Source organism: Sabethes cyaneus, chromosome 3, assembly GCF_943734655.1.
Source record: "Sabethes cyaneus chromosome 3, idSabCyanKW18_F2, whole genome shotgun sequence".
In the NCBI taxonomy this organism is placed as follows: domain Eukaryota; kingdom Metazoa; phylum Arthropoda; class Insecta; order Diptera; family Culicidae; genus Sabethes; species Sabethes cyaneus.
Genome location: NC_071355.1, coordinates 232,279,242 through 232,303,167, shown reverse-complemented (window position 1 = coordinate 232,303,167; position 23,926 = coordinate 232,279,242). Strand labels below are relative to the sequence as shown.

General features: G+C 38.9%; 1 protein-coding gene across 1 annotated transcript; it reads left to right on the top strand.

Moving 5' to 3' along the window:
* Positions 1-14,815: 14,815 nt before the first annotated feature.
* LOC128740871 (uncharacterized) lies at positions 14,816-23,773 on the top strand. The gene is made up of 4 exons (XM_053836443.1): positions 14,816-15,257; positions 22,158-22,307; positions 22,435-22,598; positions 22,661-23,773. The coding sequence occupies exons 1-4, from the start codon at positions 14,816-14,818 to the stop codon at positions 23,771-23,773; spliced, it is 1,869 nt and encodes a 622-aa protein (XP_053692418.1).
* The last annotated feature ends 153 nt before the right edge of the window (positions 23,774-23,926 follow it).

Sequence of the window (23,926 nt, the reverse complement as noted above, 5' to 3'; positions counted from 1 at the left end):
ATTCCAATGTGCACGATAAACTTTAATGCACGTATGCTGCACAACTACGGAAACTGCTGTAAATTTATTATTTATTCTTTCGTATATTTTATTAAAGATGCTTTCGATCAGGTTGATCTGACAATCAAACTTTAGCTAGCAGACTGATTTCCCTTTTTTTGTTACCATAGCAAGCTTTATGCTTTACAGCTTTGTCAAACAAAGACCAAAATATATTCAAACCTGAACACAAAACTGACGCAATAGTTAATGGTTGCAGTTACAGGGCCATGATAAACTACCTTTTCTGTGCCGCAATTGAGTGCTGTTAATGTGGAGTAATTGTAGTTTCAACAAGACGGCGCTACATGCTACATCGCGCGTGCCACAACGTATTATTTATTTTATTATTTTTAGGAAATGGGATTTTTTTCTGATCTAATCTAATCTAATCTGGTGATGAGAAATACGAGTCGGTTTCTGATAGTAGGGACTTTTAGTGAACTTCTCAGGACTTCAGAGGCATTTTCGTTCATAGACTGAGTACCTTTGGCGGACTTCGTCTGCCTTCTTGTCTCCCTAGTTACGGAACTGACCCGCCCTGAGGCGAATTTCTGGCCGGACAAACCGTCACTTGGCAAGTGGCCCTCTAACGAGGTGGCGCTTAAGCCACTTGCCTAGAGATTTGGGGGAGCGAAAATCGGACTGAATAGGTGGCCGTATTACGGCAGGCTACATTTTGGCTGACCCCCTAATCTCATGGGAGGCTCCGTAGCCGCAAGGTTACAGAGTCTGCTTTGACAAGCGGATGGTCGTGGGTTCGAGTCTTAGTAGAATCAAGCCATTATGTCAAGTGACTTTAGCATGGGTTTATTCTCAGGCCCCTCATTTACCCTTCCTTCATGCTGGGTTCTCTATTTAACCACTGAAGCCTCTTGACAGTGCAAAAATCCCTCCTATAGTTAAGTGTACTGGTCAGAGGAACGAATGAGTCCTCGCCAGGGACGGCTATAATATGGGATAGTACTGGCAGCGAGGAATAAGTGGGTAAAGTAGAACAAGCTTTGAAGGACTGGTAAACCCCAGTACACACAAGCACGCAAAAAAATTAATAAGCATATCTCTAATTCAATAGCGATTATTGCTCAAAAGGAAATGCAGAGCAGGTCATACAGTAAACACCCGGGCGATATCACAATCGACCAATTATACTGGCCGCAGTGATGAGTCCACACAGAAAAAAAAATCTAATCTCATACTAACGCTGCCAATTCTTGAAAACATCTTGGAAAATGACGATTACTTAAGTCAATCTTTTTTCTTCTCAATGGTCAGGCTAACGGCACAGCAGCAAAGAGAATTCCAAGGAATCTAATGAAACGATACCTAGTTCTGTTCAACCCTTTGAAATTAAGAGGAAGCATGGATCTCCCATGGAGATATTAATATATTTAAATTCATTCTGAGTATTGTTGGTTAAGTGATATTCCGAACCTCGGGGATGAATTTATGGAATTTATGTCAAAATCCAAGTTGCAATAGCACAACGCCCTGTTGTGCTCTCTGAAAAACCTGTTTTTTTTTATAACGGTGTTCTCTCCAAAAGATGAAGGGAGCGGTGGAAGAAATTAATGAAATCGGGGTATTATTAGTATCCAAACAGAGTGGGACATGATGTGAAGGGGGAAAACAGCGGAAAATTAGATAAGCGAGGGTCAATGGAAGCAACGTTCACTAGGTTCGTAATTCGTTCCTCTTTACCCAAGCTGAGGAAACCGCGGATTGAATCAAGCTATAATGGTAGCCAGTTGTAATCGGATTCGAACTCAACTTTTCTCCCAGGCCCTTTAATTCTCAGATATTAGTGAACCTGTGAGCTACAACGGAGCTGATAAAAAGATAATTCTATAACCGCCTTATTGCAAACTCCATCAACACTGGCGGATTGGGTTATTTTTAGATACAAATTTTGATGATCTACCACCAAAACATTAAGTAATGGGGATTTATTTTCAGTCAAATACCTTGGTAGCTCAAACTGAGGGTGAACCCAAACCAAGGTATTCCTCATTTTTCGAAAACAAGTAGAATTGAAAGAAAAGAAAATGATGGATATGAATCCATGAAATGGATAAATTCTCAAACACTGCTTGGATACACCCATGTCTAGAAGAAACTGTCTTGAAGACCCAATATAAGTTCAACAAACAAACCATCATCCATGTTCTGTTTCCCAGCAAACATGTTCGTACGTATATAAAAGTAACAAATATGATATATGTACCGATATATATCTAGAAAAATCGCATTCGATGCACGAAACCAGCATATGCGTACTGTTTTAGAGGCGATATATATACTGCAAATTATATGTATGAATACAATTCACATTCATAATTATTTGTATACGATGAAATCCGACTCAACATGATTAGTTCCATAATGCTATACAATTCTTTGACGTAAATCGTATGTGAATCAATTACTATCATTTTGTACGAATAAATGTAAACTATGGTGCGCTTTATTAAGCTTTATGTAAGATTTCCAGTTTGTTTAGCGATATTTAAGATGATTTTCACACATTATTATACGATTTGTTGTTTGCTGGGTTGTAAGTTGGTGGAAGGGACTCTTGTCTACCGTGGAATGCGCGTAAGTGACTCGGCGTACGGATCCGTTCAATGCCTTTCGGACCTTTTTTAACAACTTACTAACATCTACGTGAAAGTTGCTCCATGAATAAAATTAGAAAGGGTTAAAACGGTGTCTCTCTGACTGATACTATAAAAAAGTCGTCAAAACGGTAAATGCCAGTTGGTTGGTCAGTTGGCTATCTTACATTTTTGAGGCAAATTTCATAAAAATTGTTGAACAAATTTCTATCCCCATTTTCCAGGAGAATCCCAAGGGTCCCCAAAACCGGTCCGTATATGACTATCCTGGCTCTAAGCAGTTGATTTGGCTTCCATTGATCTATTTTTAGAATTTTAGTGTGATTTGAGTTGTCGCATGATGCATTTTGGTTCAGGGCGAAAGTTGAAAATATCCTTTGAGGCAACTCGTCACGGAGCATTTCCAAATATTTAGCTCCAATACAGCTCAAAATGCCTAGTGTGTTAGTGTTTTAGAAGGTTTTTATATAATTTATTTGATCAACCTGTTTTTAAAACTTCAAAGGGGCTTAATAGGAGAAATGAAATTTGTATATATCAAATTTGACTGACACATGTGTATTGAAATTTTGACAGTTTCTTTAGAAAAAATCCGATACAAACTGTTTTTCAAGTATTTTTGCCACACAAAGCGAACTTTATTGATTTATTGAGTAAATCAACTTTTCATTTTAAAAAAGGATTACTCAATTATCTTTGCCGCATATTCAAATTCATCGTTGAGCAGTATCATTCCTCCAATTGCCCAGTATGTCAGACGGTGCAAAACTTCATTTCCTGGACAGCACAGTAATGAACAAATTGCGTATCACATTTGGGTTTTCGGGTCAACGGGCATCAGCGAGCACACCGAGGAATCCAGATCGTCATGCAGACTATACCTAGTTGACTCCACAGCCAGAAAAAATGCTCCAGTCTTTTTTGAACATAAGCTTTGTTAGTAAAGCAGAAAAAACTCGTTTCACCAAATATGGCAATCATCCATAGAGACACTTTGAACAGACGGAAGTAACATTTTCGTTTATAACTGTTGAATAGAACGGTAAAGTGAAGACAATGTGTTTATGAATGAATTCACTTTGAAGTGTGATCGGGCGTTTTTTAGAATACGGTAAAATTGTGTTTAATTTCAAGGCCACGGTAAAGGGGAAAGTTTAGTGAGTGAATAAAACAGTAGTGTGTGATTTATTTTAATTTTGCTGGTTTCGGAGAATATTCAAATTGTTTTATTAACTTTCCGTTTGATTGATTATTATTGCTAGATACACCACCCTGTATATGTTGTATTCTGACATGACAATTGAATTGAATTGATTGTTTGATTATATAATGTTCTTAGTACCTATCTTTAATAGGACATTTTTACGTGAGCACATAGTCTTCTTTCAGCAGAACGATGAACCGTGTTAGTTGCCTGCTTGCTGGTATCACTTGCCCGCTGTAACTGTTTATCTCCTCCGTACGCATGGTAACCGTCTGGCGAGGGCCGGATAAAAAGCAGAAGCCTCGAAGAAAGTGAAAATGGTAAATAAACCATTTACATCGTCATTCGGCCGGTTGGCGTCTGCTTTATCGAGGTCACGCAGTATGACTACATCCTGGCATCTTGTTGAGTGATCCTCTAATGTACATAGTAATGTCCGCTCACCTCAACCCAACCCATGGCCATGGGGTAGCCGATTTCGCTACAGAGACACAAACCGGTGTCGGATTGGGCGTGGGCAACCAGTTTCGCGTGGATTTGCCTAAGCCGCTAGAGTTTGCCAGAGCTTTTCACTTTCGTTTGATTTGAACAGCTGAAATTTATACGGTAGGATTGATAAATAGCAGACGTAATGTTTTTGATTCACTGACTTAGCCAAGTTGGCTGGAATGGCTGAAATGAACATCAATAACAGTAATCAAATGGCTCGTCTATGTAAATATTTGAAAAAGTACTTAGGACTGATTGCATTTCGATAACTGTTGAAAAGGCATTGTTCAAGTGAGTAAACATTTTTTAAGTGCACACTTACGAAACTTCTTCATGGCATGTTAATCGACATAAAGAGAGACCTCAACTATTGATCCCTAGTTTGCAGCTGTGCCCAGAAGCCCATCCGTAGTATACATATTGCCAACACCAGCTGTCTTCCGAATAGTTTTCCGGTGGAAAGAAGAAAATTGCAAAAAACGCTAAAACCATGCCGTCACCCGGAGACACCTGCCGTTCGGAGCAGATCTGGCTAATTTGGGAAACCTCCACTGATGAGGAGACCATCGACGTCAGCCTTTTGCAATCATTATTAGCAAAGCAAACTGGATGAAGCTGGAGGAGCTTAGGTCGTTGGCCACGGAACCGAAACCGCTTCATTTCGCTATCTTCCCGACAGCTGGTTATGAAGCCATGGGCACATGTGGATGGCTCGAAGTCAAGGTAAACCACACAATAAAAACCCATCCGACTTGCTTTGCTGACATTCAGTGGCGCGCGCGGTAATCAAGTGCTAGGTAATGAATGGCCATCAGGCGTTAGCGCTGCTGCGAACGGAAGGGAAATTGTACCTCAGAAGTTCAATAACAAAACAGAAAACGGAAAAGAAATTTCAATTGCACCAGCCGCCAGCGCGGGCAGAAGCTGCTGTAGAGGTAACAGCAGCGTAGCCGCATGAGAGCAATCTCCGTCACGATTAAAATTGCCACCGCAAAGCTGATGGTTTGTAGTAATGAGTATCGAGAGAAATGTGTGTTATTGTCGTCGGTTGCAGTGTGGCCAAACTTCGCTATGAATCTTGAAGCAAAAGTGTTCTTAATCTGAAAATCAGAAATTAGATTTTAACTTCAAGAGGTTGATTTTCGTGCACAGTGCTGATCAATCGGTTTGCTGGGGTTGAATTTTTTTTGGAATGGTATCATTTTCTTTAAATTTGGCCGTATTCGTATTAATTTCGTATTAATTTTTCGGAATTTTTAGGTTTTCTTTTTTATTCGAGCGTTCGGTATCGTTCGCCTTCGTGCTTGGCTTGTCGCAAAGTATATAAAATAAATCAATTGGAAACGAAATGAGGCTCAAATGTCATTCAATATTACTTAACTATCAGACTGAAGACGCTTTTACGCGATTTGCTTTTGACTCAATTGTACCTAATACTTAAAAACTATCCGTAGGCTGTGAAAAGAATTGATTTCCCTCTTTATAATATCCTTGTTGTGGTGAATGACCCTTTGGGTTAAAAAAAATATCCTTGTTGTACCCTAAGGAAGTAATATAGGATTATCATCAATAAACGGTCGAGATTCTATTCCAATGTTGTTACAATTTTCCTGGTACGTAGAACAAGCTCTTTAGCTTAGCTTCTAAGCTATTAGAAGTGTAAATGAATCTCGTTCCAGTGGGAATAGAAGCCAACTGAATTTGGTTACAATACTGTACTGTATTGTTTATATCCTGCACATTTTGTAGTTGTGCCTTTTGTTACGGTCAAGAATTCGGAGAGGAAGCGAGTCAAGAGGAAACGTATGAAAAAATTTTGTACGCACATATTGAAAATCCGGAGCTATCAATTCGCGCTTTGGGAGGAATACTGAAGATCTGTAGCTTAACCATCTAACTATCTGTAGCTTAAGAATCTAAAATAAAAAAGAAGAAAACTTATCCAATTTAATTCTACTATGTATATTTTGCAGGCTTCCGCAGTGTTTGAGTTCGAAAACAGACACTGAGGTAGCCTGCAAGTCGTAGGCGAAATACGTATCTGTCGTCAATAAAATATACATAGTAGAATTCAATTGGAAAACTTTTCTTCTTTTTTAATTTTAGGTTTCGTATTCTACTAAGACGCTCCATCTCAAGAACGTTAAAAAGGTTCACGGATCGATTGACATTGAATCACAAGCCAGGAACTGGAAGAAAACTACGAAGACGAAGGGAAAGATCAGGGTTAATTTCACCGGAAATCCTAATATTTCCACACGCGTTGCTGTAACAAGATCGGCGTTTCGCGATCCTACGTCAAAAGGTCAAGGCAATAGCTGGATTACAGATGTATAAGGTTCATAATTTCTCAAAACACGACGAACGTCAGCAAACTGTTGACCAAACCTGCGTTAGGATGCTCTACACGAAGGTGTTGATTAGGAAAAACTGCTGCGTGCTGGATGACGAAACATATGCCAAAGCTAATTTCCACGTTAACACTAATTTCCATCTCAAAGTTGACTTTCGAGGACAGGAATTTTACACCAAAAAAGATGAATTCAAATTGGATGATTGTTTCAAAAAGAAGAAAATGTTGAAGTTCGCATCGAAACATCTCATTTTGCAGGTGTGGTATCCTGGTATTTATGGCATAGGGGAAGACGGGGTAAGACGGCCCCCCTAAGCGAAAAAATTGCTAGCATAAAATGTGTACGAAAATTCACCTTTTCTTGTTCCACACGTGGAAAAACATTCATTTATCTACTATTAAAAATTATATAAAGAATTAATTAGTCTATTTTTCCGTGATTTTTCATCAATTTTCGAAACGTCTAAAAATTACTCGTTCACAACCAGCCGGGGTAAGAAGGACCACCAAAGGGGTAAGACGGACCATGGCGGAGTAAGGCGGATTGTGGCAGATTTGAAGGTTTCTCTGAGTTGTAAACACAATTTCAATATTATTAACTAAGTAAAAACAACTTCTTAAGGGGTTTTAGGTACATGCTAAAAGAAGGTATAGTTTAATTTAGAGACCTGCTAAAAGAAGGAATTTTACTACTAGTTCAATTTTGAAAATAAGAGTAGACGTTATTTTACTCCACTGGTTTTTATTTACTCTTTTCTTGGCATTATTTTGTTGGTTTGTCAGCAGGACTTTGACTCTTTGAATACGCTTCACTTTAGGTGAAGGCAAAGAAGGCAACACATTAAATGAGCCGTTAAGTGAATTGGAATCATCGATTTTTGATTCCGTTAGATCCAAATTTACATTCATTGTGTTATTCGAATGGCACTTGTTGGTTTCTGTTGACGTGGGAGGCTCTGTGTTAGACAGGATGATCTTAGATTCAGGAATAATTTTTATTACAGGTGTACTCTATTTCGAAAAAGACACTGATGAAGCCTGCAAGTCGTAAACGAAATGCGTATATGTCAGAATAATAAAAAAGTTAGTCAAATTCAACAGGAAAAAAGTTAGTTTTCTCATTCAATATTTTTAAAATCTATTAAGACACTAAACAGAAGAACTTTAGGCAATTATGAGCACTATGACGTATGGCCCTTTTACCCCGTGGAAAATGGCCCGTCTTACCCCTAGTTAACAATTTACATTATTTTGGTTTTATCTTTCAATCCGTACTGTTTTATATACCTTTTCCGCCACACACAGAACAAGAATTGCCCAATTAAAGTCAGTGGTAAGGGAAACGACAAAATACATAGCTTTTTTGCTGAAAAACCTTAAATTTGTTGTTACTGAAATTATATCGCGCGAAGACACTGCGAACGAAAAGTTTGTTTTGATCCTAGTTTTGACGTTGGATACGGCCGAGTGCCACAGGTTGTCTCGAAAGTGTTTAGATAGGCTAATAAACAAAACATACTGGGGCATTTGTAGAAAATTTAAGGATTTCTTGACGAAATCGATGTGGTCCCTCTTACCCCGCCGGGCCTTCTTACCCCTTGTTCCCCTACTAGTGCATTTGCCTAGTAGCTGCCGGTTAGCGCTTAACTGGCACAGAGAAAGTGACAGGAGTTTGGCTTAAAGTCTGCCGCAAAAATGGGAGTGGGAGTCCGTCGTGCAGGATAGCAAATCCTGGAACATTACATTGGCAATCTACTGCCAAATTAAACCTTTGGTGTTGTTGAGGTAACAAAAATGAAATATATTTTAGGTGATTTATAAGGAAATGGCAAAAGGATTTGGAGTTTTAATGTTTTGCTGAAGGACTTGGGCCGCACAAATGGGCAAAAGTGAATCATTATTTTGCCACTTCTTTAACAGATCAGACCCTTCAGTTGCCCTGGCTGGAGAGTGGGGATAAATGAACAGATTTTTTCAGTTGTTCGATTTTCAATTAATCGTAGGAGGTTGTTTTCGCTAGTCGATTGGTTCGTTCACCCAAGCCTACCCAAGCTCCTACCTAGCACCTTCTCATGGCCATAGCCGGAAATACTCCAATTTATAATTGAGTAACCAAGCTTGGCGGTGCGAGGTCGTGTGGTTTTTGGCTTCTAATCTTACAACTGTATTTTTAGGCAAACCTTTGAATCACACGGCTTTATTTTCAAGTATTATTTGTAGATTATTTTTGGAACTCTCGCTTGATTTCTCTTGACTTTCTTGAAACTTGATTCCTTAGGATTCTCTTTGCGGTATATGTTAGTCATTTGGTCTAGCCGTTGACAAGAAAAATCATAGATTTGTGTAATCGTCTTTTTCCACGATGCGTTTGAGAATTGACTGTGTCAGTGTGATATATTTGCCACATGAGGATTGCCAGTGTCCAAGGCCTGGTCCAACTCATCGCTTTAACACGATTTTTGCGAAGGAACTAGGCAGTCCTTGGACTTGCAAGTAAGAAATGTTAACTGTGGATTTTATGACTTGACTCATTAGTAAATTTAAAATCGCTATAGTCGTAATCCTCGTTTAATAATCTTGACTAGCGCCGTAGCGTGCAGTTGGCCAGACTGGTCCCGACAAGGACGCTAGCTCTAGGGCGTCGCTAAAAACAGCCTGCACCTCAGTAAGGTACTCTCGAGTGTAGCGAAGTACGGGAGTTGTACGAATCATGTATGACAGTACTAATAAATAATAAACTTCGAAGGAACAAAAGCCAAAGCAAGACATAGTTTAAGTATTTCATTCCGTTATCGAAACTTGACCTTCTGGTTTTATACGAAATACTTCGCACCCAGCTGTTAGAGTTCAGGACAATTGCAGGGCCAGTTACTACGATTCTATTGACTCTCACAGCCTCGCCTAGTCGAGACTCGAACATACGATGACTGGCTTATTAGGTCAGTATCATATTTCGAGGCCAACTGGGAGTTCGTAACTTCGAAGGAACACTTGTTTGAAAAACAAGGGGACGCCAATTCTGGTCTTCGCCAAGGCTGCCACAACGTCAGGCTACGAGGCACTGGAGCCAGGTCTAGAATCTGATCCAAAACCTGGTAAAAATGTGCACGAAAATTGTGGACCATAATCTAGTCCAAATCTGTTCCGAAATCTGAAACCAGGAAATTTGATAAAAAATGTGGTCCACGACCTGGACTATGGTTCAAAATATGGTAAAAAAATGGTTGTTGGTTTAAAATCTTGTCTAAAAGGTGGTCCAAAATCTTATCAAACACGTACACAGAAGTCGCTTTTGCGCGTTTGTTATTGTACAACTATTTTACGCATTTGGCTGCGGGTTTTCATGCCAATTGCGGAATTTGCGCTAGTTTTCAAGGAAATTTAGGAATTTACGCCGTTTTTTACGCGAATTTCGGAATTTGTGCGGTTTATTTCTATGTGGCTTTGATATACGCACATAAATAGCGACTCCAAAATCTAGTTTATATTCTGGCCCAGTCTAAGAATCTGGTCCAAAATTTGATCTAAAATGTGATTAAAAATGTGCCCCAGAATCTCAAAATTTGGTCTTGGTCTAGTATGTGGTTCAAAATGTGGTCCCACATCCGATCCGAAATCTGATCGAAAATGTGGTCCAAATTCCAGAATCTGATGGAGGTCTTCAATCTAGTCCAGGTCCAAAAAACGGTCCAGGTCCAAAATCTGGTTGGTGGATTAAAAGCTGATCGAAAATGCGGCCCAAAATCTGGTATATAATCCCTTCCAGTTCCAGAATCTGGACCCAAATTTGATGCAAAATTTGGTCTAAAATATCATTCACAATATGGTCTAAATCTTATCTAGAATCTGATGCAGCTCCAAGATCTTGTTAAGGTCTAGAATCTGATCTAAAATCAAATCAAAAATGAGGTCCAAAAAGTCATCAAAACTGTGGCCCAAAATATTTTTCAATATATGGTCCATATCTGATAAAAAATATTGTCCAAAATTTGGTCCAGAATGTTGTCCAGACCAGGTCTACAATCTGTGTCCAAAATCTAATCCAAAGTCTGATTTCAAATCTGGAAAATCTGGGTAAAAATCTGATCAAAATCTGATCAAAATGTGGTTTACAATTTGGTCCAAAACTGTTTTAAAATTTGGAGCAAAATTTGATAAAAAAGCATTTTGCAATCTAGTCCTCGTCTGAAATTTTCAAAACCTGTTCCGAAATCTGGCTGGTGGCTTAAAAATGATCAAAAAACTGTGGTCCAAAATTTGCTCCAGGTCTACAATCTGACTCAATATCTGATAAAAAATCTGGTCCAAAGTCTAGTTCAAATCTGTTCCAAAATTTGATACAAAATTTGAAACAAATCTGATAAAAAATGTAATTTAGAATTTAGTGCAGCTTCAGAATCTGGTTGGTGGCTTGAAATCTTATCAGAAAGAATACGGATTTACGAAACGACGGAGTGCTCAATCGGGTCTTCGCCAAGGGCGCGACAGTGTCACCACAGACAAACAGACGTAACACTCGTTTTCCATTCTTCGTACCGATTAAACCGTCATTTCAAATTTGGACTTAGTTGGAAATGTCTCCGTTTTGGTCAAAGTGGCGCTTTTTGACAAAAGAAGGGGAATCTATACCTGTAAAAATGGATTTCTATCTGTCTGTCTGTCCGTATGTTCCTTATAGAATCGAAAACTACTGAACCGATCGGAGTGAAAATTTGTATGTAGGGGTTTTTGGTGCCAGGGAAAGTTCTTATGATGGTTAGAGATCCCTCTCCCCACTAAGAGGGGGGGCTCCCTTACAAATCTATACCTATAAAAAGGGATTTTTGACTGTCTGCCCGTATATTCCTCATAGAATCGAAAACTACTGAACCGATCGGCGGAATTTGCATATAGGGGTTTTTGGGGCCAGAGAAGGTTCTTATGACGGTTAGGGACCTCTTCCACCTCTAAGAGGGGGGGCTCCCATACAAATGAAACACAAATTTCTGCATTACTCGAGAACTAATCAGCCAAATGAAACAAAATTTGACATGTGGGTGTTTTTGGAGACAAGAATTTTTTCTATGGTGAATTGAGACCCCTCCCCTCTTTAGAACGGTAATTATGACTTAAGAGGGGGGCTTCCATACAAATTTCCTCATAACTCCAAACCAAACCTGGAACCAAATATGGCATGCGAAGGTTTTTGGATGCAAGAATTTTTTCTATGGTGAATTAGGACCTCTGCCCGTTTTAGGAGGGGGGCTCCTATAGAAATGAAAAACAAATTTCCCTATAACTCGAGAACTAATTAATCAAATGGAAATGTGGTAGGGAGATAAGGACTCTCAAACAAATAAAACAGAATTTTTTGCATAACTCAAAAACTAATCGAGCTCGAGAAATTTTAGACTCTTGCATAAAACATTAGTCAATAACAAGACCACCAAAAAGTATTAATAGTAACATTAGATGATTCAGGGCGAGACGGCCGCATGCCGCGAGTGTTGCCGTCGGAAGCGCCGGCCACTGCGGGGGCAGCCCCTCGTACAGATCACCACTATCTAGGTTTATTTATTTTCCTAGATCTACTGACCTCTATTACTTTCCTTCAGTTGGGTCACCCCTGCGAAATGGTACTTTCTACGAAAAGATTTTCCGTGAAATGGTACATCCCGCGTAAGGTTTTTCGCAAAATGGTATTCTGCGAAACTCTATATTCCGCGTTTGTAATGATGGAATATTTAAATGCTATCCGCTTTATTTTATCAGGCTAAGCAATGGGGGGAGTTGTTTTCTACTTTACTGTGAGGAAAATTTGAACATTAAAACACCCATGAACTCCTCAGAAACTTGCAAAACTCGAGATTTTGACAAAGGTCACCCGAGATTCACGATTTATGTAAAACACAGTTTAATTTGTGGCAATATGAAGTTTGTCCGGTCAGCTAGTTCCCAATAAAGAATACTTGCTACTTCGAGGGATACCCATGTTGCTATTTGATACGTGTGAGGTACGAAATTTTTTGTAGATGTTTCTTCCAAGAGTTATGTCTGTTTATCTGTGGTGTCACGCTTCGGCTCTGGACGGATAACTGTCATTATGTTTTTCACAAATATCAAAAGATTTTCGATCTGCTTTTAGTGGAGTATTCATTATCCTACTGAAAAAATCGAAATACACAAATAATAAATGCAAATGTTCCCTATTTCTTATAGTTTGAAACTCAGATAAATAAATGACTCTTTGTATGTCACTTTTTAAGATAATTTAAGCTTCGGTTAATCGATTCGTAATGCGTTTAATATTGGAATCCACGCAGAACAAAACTGATTCGGTGAACCTTTCGAAAGCGTAAAAGATATAGTAATAATCTACATAGTAATAAATTTAGCGGCAACATATCATTACCGTATAGCATACGGTATAAAACAATATAACTATAAAACCAATCTCAATTATCTAGCTCTAGCCGGCTCACTATTGCCATTGCCGCATCGTACAATTTCTACAGCACGTTTGTAATTTCACTCTCACACTGATTGGCATCACTGTAGCCGGTTCTCACGATGTTGTTCATATGCCCATCATGCATAGCTGACCGAGGCTCGCTGCTTGGCCGTGCGCGATCCCCATGCGCAAGTAAAGTTCGCCGCTTCACCGTTGAGTACAGCTTTGACTCTCCGACCGTTCGGACGCGTGCCTCGCCCAGCGCTCTCAACAGACGACGCGTGTTCGTCTTCGTCTCCGCAAAGCGCAAGATAAAATCGACAGTGAGTTGTTGTGTTTTTTCTCAGCTATCTTTAATTATCAGCGGGTTGATAATAGTTTAATCACCTTGCGTGCGCAGGCAGTGACCGAGGTTCAAAAGTGTGCTATTCGCCGACAGCCAGAGCTAGCATCGTCGGTCGTCGGTCGACTCCGGTTTCCGGTTGGCTCCGTTCGTACCTTTGCCATATACGGAGAAGAAAGTGTGATTTCAATTATTTGATCAGTAAGCCAAGTTCCGGTGTGAGACTAACTTTTCAAACTTTACTTTCATGAATTATACTGTAGAAATCAAAAACCAGTGACTTGCGAGATGCGCCCGGTTTTCGATTTTATCGCAAGTAAAAATTTCGCATGTGCGTGCCGAGAAAGAAGTTTGTAATCACAAGCCGACCCGAGAGTAGCACGAATTGGTTGTTATTTTTGCTTATCTCCTGCGTTGGCGCCTGTTTTTAACGGAATTCCATTCGATTTGTTATTCAATTTGCTTTTGTTCACGAGCAATCAGATATGTGCAGATGATTCTTGAAGCTGGTGAAAGTGGTGTTTTATAATTAAAAAATTAAATTTAAACATACCTAGTTTGTTTGTTGCCATTAGCGAGTGTAACGTTCAAATAGAAGTGACCTACAAACAAGCGAGTTAGAAGAGCGTGAATTGTATGTTTGTGTAATAAATCATGGTATCAGATAAGCAAATTTGAATTTCTCAAACCGGATGCCTTCTATGCAATTCTGCAGTTCAGTTCCCATTATTTTGGATAAAGTTGTTCGTAAATATCCGGCACATAAATTTTGCTCCGTTGCCAAGCAATTAAATCGGTATTCGCATAAAAAACCGGGATATATAGAAACGTTTTTGCCATTTTCCTTTTGAATATCGTCAATATTGAACGAACCGGATAATTGATATTGTTTTTATGCATTGTTTTTTTCTGTACCGTTCAGCATACAGTAACACTAACTTCCGCTAGATTGATTACTTTGTTGCGGTAATATATGAATATTATTGCCGAATATGCGATTGTTAATTTTATGCACATATTTTTATTTATTTTTTTTATTTTGTTTCGAACGTTTTTTCATGGTTGAATAATTCATATTTATGCAATTTGATTGGATTGATTGTTCAAACATCGAGAGTGCATAAAAATTTGCTTTTTGCAGCGAAAATTTCTTTTTGAAACGGGTTTTGATAAATCGAAAATCTAGAAAATGTTATTTTATTTGGGATCTGAGCAAATTTGCCTTTTAACCATTTCATCTTACAAAGTGAAAGTGTCTAGTCATTCGAACTAAACAATGGGACGAGTTCAATTTGCAAACATGCCAATTACGAACATCGGGTGAAAACTATTCGTGGAAAATATGCCAAAAGTGAAGGTGTCTAGAAGTGAATTGAAACCATCGCCGGTGCCAGCGACGACACTGGTGGCCCTGGTTACCGTCGCTGTGATGCGATCCGGCGTAGTGGCAGCGCCCTCGTTAGCGGCCAAATCCTGGCCGGCGATGAAAAATTACGACATCTGGGGAATCCCAGCCGACGATGGGAAGCAGCAGCAGAATGCCGTGTCGCCATCGTTAGCATCATCCGCTAGATCATCGTCCGCATTCGGTCGTCGGTCGACTTCATTATCCGATTCGCAGTCGTTGGGAGTTGACCCTAATTTACACAATGTTACCGAAAGCCAGCGGCGGCGGGGTCACAGTTTCGGGTTGGATGCATTTTCGCAGGACGATGGTGGCTACGAAAGAGACGATGATAACAGTTTCGACGGAGGATACCGAAGCAGCGGCCGGAAAGCCAAGGGTGAGTGTTTGGTTTCAAAAACCACAAATGCATCTGGTAAGTTTGCTCGTGCATTCTGCATAAGCATTACATAGTGTGCATAAGAATAGTTACATTTTGCAGTTTATTGATAAAGATAAAATCTGCTCGAGTCAGCGAGTAACTGTTGTAAATTACGTTCGAGTCGAAATCGCTTTATGTTAACATTTAATACTTCTAATTAAAGTGTTAAATACTGAAGCTGATTACAACCCACTTTCAAATTAATTTATTTGAACGTTAATGACTTCGTTCCACTGCAGTTTTACCTAGCACTGCAACAGAAGTTTTCGGAAACTATGTTTCAACAGCAGCGGAAAAGTAATTTTCTTGATTCTACTGTCTGGATGCGTCGTTGCGTGGTTTCTGTTCTGATTCAGCGAAGAAACTGTGCAACTGTGGAATGTCTTTTAAAGGATTCAGTATAATGTGAGCTACAACACCATTTGCACTGTTTGATGCAGTTTTGAGGCATGCATTATTTTGGCATCCGGAGGCATTATTTCTTTGAGCTTTGGATCGAAAGGAAAATATTAAAGGTTTTCTGTAACGGATAGCTAAACCTATGTTTAGGATGAAGAATTAGAAATCAGAAATCAGGAGTCAGAAATCAGAAATCCGAAATCCGAAATCAGAAATCAGTAATCAGAAATCAGAAATCACTAATCGAAAATCGCAAATTAATCAACGTGAATAATTATGATACCGTACCAGACCGCACTGGAAAAGTCATAAAATCAAAAGTGTAGAATTTTCTTTATATCTGAAGAAAGATGTCCCGCAAATTTTATAAATGGAAGAAGATCAGAATATTAGCAAGACAATGATGCAAACTTCGAAAACTTGAAAGTACAAAACAAAGCTAATCTGGCTATTCTAGCTATTCTTACGATAGTTAGAGACCCCTCCCTCCTAAGAGGGGGGGCTCCCATACAAATGAAACACAAATTCCCGCATAACTCGAGAACTAATCAAGCAAATGGAACAAATTTGGCATGTTTGGGTTTTTGGAGGCAAGAATTTTTTCTATGGTGAATTGAAACCCCTCCCCTCTTTAGGAGAAGGGGCTCTCATACAAATGAAATACAAATTTCCTCATATCTCGAGAACTAATCAAGCAAATGGAACAAAATTTGTCATGTGGGGGTTTTTGAAGGTAAGATTTTGTTCTGTGGCGAATTATGACCCTTAGCCACTTCAATAGGGGGGCTCCCATACAAATGAAATACAAATTTCCTTATATCTCGAGAACTAATCAAGCAAATGGAACCAAATTTGGCATGTGGGAGGTTTTGGAGGCAAGAATTTTTCCTTTTGCGAATTATGACCCATCTCCCCTTTGAGAAGGGGTGCTCCCATACAAATGAGATACAAATTTCGTTATATCTCGAAATCTAATTAGGCAAATGGAACTAAACTTGTCATGTGGGATATAATCTGAGTTTCTTGATATTTTCGGGGAAAATTAGACCAATACTGTGTTTTCAGCGGACGTTTCGACCTACTATTCTTCGGTCATTGACTACGCCTAAAACATATAACATTTATTTGATAATTTATATAGTAGACATTGAACAATTTTCTTCGGATGTTGCCCACTTACATTAACACGTATATTCTCTACCTCGTCATCTATCTAACTAAGCTAAGCTATCGTTTTTTCTTCTTGTCGTCCAATTGTCGTAATTTGAGCATTAGTCCGTTGTATGTGTCATTACAATAAACAACAAAGACACGAGATTAGCAGCCGAAATGTTTCACATAAAAGTTAGAGGAAACGAGAGAACAGTCAATTTACAACGAGAAAGCGGAAAGCGGACAACCATGCTGTTGCTTTCAAAAGAGACAAACTCTGTTATGCGTTACGTAGGGTACGGGAGGGTATTCCCAGCACGTTACTAATTTCGGCATACATTACTGTTTTTGGCTACACTTTCCCAAATAAAAACTTGGCCGCTATATAACAATACTGAAACGAATGTAGCATTCATAGGTTTTAATGTGTTATAACTTTTTTTTTGGATGCCAGAGGGGCATTGGGTTAAAAGGCCACTGCGACATATAACTAACGGGTGGCCACTAAAATTTTGGAATTTTTTCGCGGCCCTTATGTTCAACTACAAACAAGCTCAGAGAGAAACGAGAGTATGTATGTGTTAGCTCTCTCTCTCTCGTCTTTTTGTTAATATTTTTTGTTTTGTTTATGCTTGCCGAGTTTTGCTAAAAATTTCGTCGAAACAAGAAGCATTCTGGGAGCGCGCTGTACACTTCTACGAAATGCAACAGTAATCTCGGTAAAAAATATACGGTACAACTTTTAAAAAGCAAATATGTTGCGGCTTCGACTGTTTACCATATCCTAAGATGCCCAACAACTACTATTCGCAAGCAAGGTATTGGAAGACCAAACAAAATTATGGACGCAGAAGGACATCGTTCTCTTTCTCGTTTCTTCAACAACAAGCCTTCTGGCTTGTTCATTCATTAAGATTCATTATTCATTAAGATGCACCAGACGAATGTTTGAAGAAAATTTTGATCCCGTTTCTACAAAAACATCATGCAGATGGACAATACGTGTTTTGACCGAACAGAACATCATCGCATCGGGCCAAAAAAACACAATCGTTCCTGAATACCCATTCGATCCCATTTTTACCCAAAAACCACGGCCCGAAAAATCGGTCTCAGTGCGTCCAATCGAAGATTTTTTCGGGATTTTGAGTTCCTTGGTGAACAAAAATGACTGGAGAGCCACGAATTGCAAACAGTTGATTGGTAGAATGAAGAGACGCATTCGCAAAGTTGACATGACGGCCGATTACGGACCGTTTTCAAACGTACACTAATTTCTTTTCAACAATGAATAATGTATCTTTAATTTCGATAAATCAGATCTTCTTCACGTATCTTTGTCTTTTTTTGACAGCTTGAGAAAAAAATCCCAAAAATTTAGTTGCCGTTATTTTCATAAAAATGTAAGTAAGGCCATTACAAATATTTTATAAAGTTTTTGTCCCTCCGGTGTTGGGCCACTGAAGGGAGGGGGGCGAAAAAAAACAAAGAGAATATTTTAATCGAGCAAAAAAAAAATGGACTTTAGGTATTTTTTCAAAGCTTCAACAAAAACGTTGAAAATGATTTGCAATGGTCTAATTTGCTAAATTTTATTCAATAAACATCAAAACCACTGTTTTTCCACTAGCACCTAACCGGGCTGAAAAAACCAGCAGCAATCGCTTACGCGTATCCGATCTTGATGATAGTTTGGAAAACACACAATTATGATCACGTTTACTTATTCTAGAAACTAAACAGCTGTGGATATGCTATCACAGAACAATTCTATTTCTTTTTATCACGGAAGAGCATAAAAATTCCCCTCTGAACATATAAATTAATTTTCATTCACTAGCCATTAGCAGCATTTTGTTTTTAATTCCAGCATATGGTGCGTTATTTACACTACTACCAATATATGAGGCCTGAAATGCCTGAAATGCTTCTATCGTGTTGACATAGCTGGCATTTGAGTGATAACTGGTGCTAATGTATATGAACGATTCAATGATACACTAGCGCCAGCAGCAAGCTGTTGTCACTGCAAAACTAATTATCTTCAATGAGTCCGGAATGTAGGCATTAGCGACACGTTATCCATCGGTTTCTCTTTTAATCTGTTTTTAAAGCATCTAATCCCTGTGCAGGCTATTTCGACCGGTTGGATTTAAAAAACACAGACACCACTATAGAAAATGGGCCCAATTTAGCCGCAGCGACTTCATCATTTCTCGCGACTATAACTCAAATTCAGTAGCGTTTCATTAAGACCAAAATACACACAGATATTCAGTAAATAATATTCTATCAACTGGTATAAAAATCTTGTCTCGAATAAGTATAGTTTCAACGTAGTTCCTGAATATTGTTCAGGCTGCCGCTTAATGGGCTGGAAATACCCTCCCGTACCCTATTATGCCCAACAAAAGGAAACCTGATAATGTCACACTGTGTTGGTAGCGGCAGTGCTTGGTAGTTACCAAAGTAACATTGGTACCTTACCGGTGGTAAGCATTGTGCGGCAGTCTTTGGGTCAAAGCAAGCTAGTCTTTTTCTAGTTTGTTGCTGTTTGTCCCTTTTGTTTTTAACCGGCCGACTTGCGATAAACACATATTTTATTTTTATATCTGTAACATCAAACCAAGCACTTGTAAGAGCGAGTGTGTATCAAACTATATTCTTAGCGAAAGTTATCCTGCTTACTGGTGCGAGACAATATGTGGTCGGTGTTAAAAAAAAAATGGGTTAATAACGGCAAGCGATCAATAATGTTCTAAGCTCAATTTTCCTCTAATCAGACTACATAAATGTTGCAAACAGCCAGAGTTATAAAATGATTTCGAACGATTGATAGCTATAAGCCATACAGAGCAGCAAACTTTGAATGCATTTTTCTCTAAATCAGCAAGGAGAGAGAGAGAGAGAGAGAGAGAGATAGAGAGAGAGAGATAGAGAGAGAGAGAGAGAGAGAGAGAGAGAGAGAGAGATAGATAGATAGATAGATAGATAGATAGATAGATAGATAGATAGATAGATAGATAGATAGATAGATAGATAGATAGATAGATAGATAGATAGATAGATAGATAGATAGATAGATAGATAGATAGATAGATAGATAGATAGATAGATAGATAGATAGATAGATAGATAGATAGATAGATAGATAGATAGATAGATAGATAGATAGATAGATAGATAGATAGATAGATAGATAGATAGATAGATAGATAGATAGATAGATAGATAGATAGATAGATAGATAGATAGATAGATAGATAGATAGATAGATAGATAGATAGATAGATAGATAGATAGATAGATAGATAGATAGATAGATAGATAGATAGATAGATAGATAGATAGATAGATAGATAGATAGATAGATAGATAGATAGATAGATAGATAGATAGATAGATAGATAGATAGATAGATAGATAGATAGATAGATAGATAGATAGATAGATAGATAGATAGATAGATAGATAGATAGATAGATAGATAGATAGATAGATAGATAGATAGATAGATAGATAGATAGATAGATAGATAGATAGATAGATAGATAGATAGATAGATAGATAGATAGATAGATAGATAGATAGATAGATAGATAGATAGATAGATAGATAGATAGATAGATAGATAGATAGATAGATAGATAGATAGATAGATAGATAGATAGATAGATAGATAGATAGATAGATAGATAGATAGATAGATAGATAGATAGATAGATAGATAGATAGATAGATAGATAGATAGATAGATAGATAGATAGATAGATAGATAGATAGATAGATAGATAGATAGATAGATAGATAGATAGATAGATAGATAGATAGATAGATAGATAGATAGATAGATAGATAGATAGATAGATAGATAGATAGATAGATAGATAGATAGATAGATAGATAGATAGATAGATAGATAGATAGATAGATAGATAGATAGATAGATAGATAGATAGATAGATAGATAGATAGATAGATAGATAGATAGATAGATAGATAGATAGATAGATAGATAGATAGATAGATAGATAGATAGATAGATAGATAGATAGATAGATAGATAGATAGATAGATAGATAGATAGAAAGAGAGAAACAGAGAAAGTGTGTGTGTGTGTGTGTGTGTGTGTGTGTGTGTGTGAGAGAGAGAGAGAGAGAGAGAGAGAGAGAGAGAGAGAGAGAGAGAGAGAGAGAGAGAGAGAGAGATGTGAAACCACGGATAGCAAGTTTGGTAGGAGATAGCCGTCGGGCATAGTTAAATCCAGAAGTCAAGTGAAAGGAAAATTTTTTTTCAATTAATTTATAAACCCTATTTCTCCTCTTTACAAAGCCCTGTCGTTTGTAGTTTGTTTCATAGCAAATTTTGGAAATATCACAATAATTACATGAAAATTGTGACCCTTGCTACAAATAACTGGTTGTTTTATTCACTTAATGCCATTGCACACCTAATTTGTATGAATGTTTCTTGTAGCATTTTTTCTCAGCTTTCCAATGTTGCTCTTAAAATGAAAATCGGTTGGGGCTCATGGTGAAAACGGCGATTGTTTGATAAAATCCAATATGGCGACCAAATCCAAGATGGCCGCCAAAAATTTGTTTACTCTATTTGAAAGTCCTCTTCTTTTTCTTTACAGAACCGTGCCATTTGTTAGTTATTTCATGGCAAATTTATGAAATATCACATGATATAGATCTCAAGATTTGCTCAAAATTCAACTTTTTTTGAAACTGTTAGGCCCCTTAGCGAACGAGGGGTCCAATATTTCGAGGTATTAAAAGTGTAATTCATATTTTTAAACCATTTTCAACCAATTAAGCGCAAAAGTTCGAATATTTGAAGACCTCGTGTCAGTAGTAGCCCCGTTTCAGCGAGAATTACTCAGTTATAAGTTCTGACTTCTAGAACGTCACAAAATTGAGAATTAATAGATGACTAAAAAAACAACATGGCAGAAAAGTTGGAAAGCCATTAGAAGAATAGAAATTTGGGTGAATTTGGGTAGAACAAGAGATTGAATATCTTAATCTCACTGTGCTTTTATGGAAAATCGAGAACTGACAGAAGATAAAAATTTTCTAAAGGAAAACCACATGCTGGAACATCCGAAACTTGAAAATTTTAAAAGTCTGAAGAGTAAAAACTTCTAACGCAGAGAAAGGGAAATTTGAAAAGTTCAAAATGGTCATAAAATTAGTTGTAAGGTCAACAATCTGAGAGCCAAAACATCATCAAATGAATAAATTTCGAAACAATCAACTTTAGTGTGACTCTATGCTCATGATATTTGTCTCGATATTGCAGTGCTTAACTTTTTCCCGGTTCCGGTGGACGACGAATGCCTCTCGGACGATGGACTGCGCACCGGTCAGTGCATGAATGTGTACGAATGCCGCATCCAGGGTGGTTCGTCACGAGGCGAATGTGCACTCGGTTTCGGCGTGTGCTGTATTTGTAAGTTCAGCCGCTTCAGTTTGTTGTTTTGTGTGCTTATAATGACGACAAACTTTCTAGTGAACTTCGTCGGAATTGTTATTTAATGTATTTTTTTGTCTTTCATCTCTCTGACTCTCGTCACCAGTTACGGCCACCTGCGATCAGGAGATGGCAAACAACATCACCTACTTTGTGTCACCCAGCTTTCCGGCGCTGGTGTCGCAAGACACGATGGCATGCAAGCTGAAAGTCAAACTTATCAACTCGGAAATAACTCAGTTAAGATTTGATTTCATCCACTTTGCATTGGTAATGACGTTTTACGTTTGTTCAACTTAACACTGCTTAATACTTTTTGTATTTTTTTCCAGGGCCAGCCTAACCGACGGACAGGAATCTGCGACGGGGATGTGCTGCGGATGGTTGGAGGAGTGTTCACGTTCGATTTATGTGGTCAAAATAATGGCCAGCACATGTACTACGACGTAAATTCCAAATCTCGTGCGAATAATGAAATAGAACTGGAGATGAACTTCTCACCACGGTCCTTTACGCAGAGGCTGTGGGAGATCAAGGTGACGCAGATTCCTTTCAGCCAAAGAGCACCGAGCGGGTGCATGCAGTACTTTACCGGAACGGAAGGCGTAATACAGACGTTCAATTTCGCCGAAAACGGTCGACATTTGGCTAATCACAACTACAGGGCGTGCATCCGACAGGAGAAAGGAATGTGTTCTGTTGCTTATGAACCGTGCGATGACCAATCTTTTCGCATCGGAAACCCGAGGGCTGACAGTTCGGGTAGTTTTTCAACGCCTTTCGGCAGTGGTAATCAGGGAGGAATTCTTAACCCTGGTTCCGGGGGGTTGCTTGGGTCTGATGGAACGGGTACATTCACGGATCCTGGAATTGCCAGTGATCCTTTCGCACCGGCGGCAGATGTTCCACCTGCTCTAGCAGATCCCAGTGATGCTGCGCCTGCGGCGGATGAACCGGTGGCCGACGAACCTGTTGCTGATGAACCAGCTGCCGATGATCCACCCTCCAATGATCAACCCGCCGATGATCAACCCGCAAATGATCCTGAAGAAGAAGGCTCCGGAGGTGGCGGTGGAGGTGGATTTTTCGGAAGCTTCTTTCCTTCATTTTTTTCGCGAAGCATCTTCGACTCGTATCGGGATTTCGAGGGATCCAGCCGGCAGGGTCGTTTTTCGAGACAGTTCTATTCGACCTGCAGGGATCGGATAACGCTGCCGTGCATTGTGGAGGACTTTATCGGTATCGGAATGGGTGATCTGCCAAGCTGCGTTCCGGTGCACTGTGGCAATTCGTTGTGCCCCGGTGGGGCAACACCCTGCCGGGTGGAAACCTCGGTTACCCCTTTCGGGTTGGGAATTCATTTCGGTGAAGGTCTGGATAAAGGAAGTCCGGAGGACAATATCGGGGCCTGTTTGCGGTACAGTCAGATTCCGTGTGCGGGGTAAATGCATTTTTGTTTCGGATTAGTTTGTCGAGCGTATGTATGTGAACGTTTATTTATTAGCTGCGAGTGTTAGTAAAACTATTCCAAGGATGGTAGTTCGGAGCAATGATTCATCTGAAAGTCATTATTCGATATTCAATAAAAGTAAACGAGT

Bases quoted from the DNA above. Each gene is read 5' to 3' on its own strand.
- LOC128740871 (XM_053836443.1), top strand. From the start codon at position 14,816: ATGCCAAAAGTGAAGGTGTCTAGAAGTGAATTGAAACCATCGCCGGTG. The intron at 22,308-22,434 runs GTAAGTTCAGCC...TCTCGTCACCAG, and splicing joins TTTCGGCGTGTGCTGTATTT to TTACGGCCACCTGCGATCAG. The intron at 22,599-22,660 runs GTAATGACGTTT...ATTTTTTTCCAG, and splicing joins ATTTCATCCACTTTGCATTG to GGCCAGCCTAACCGACGGAC.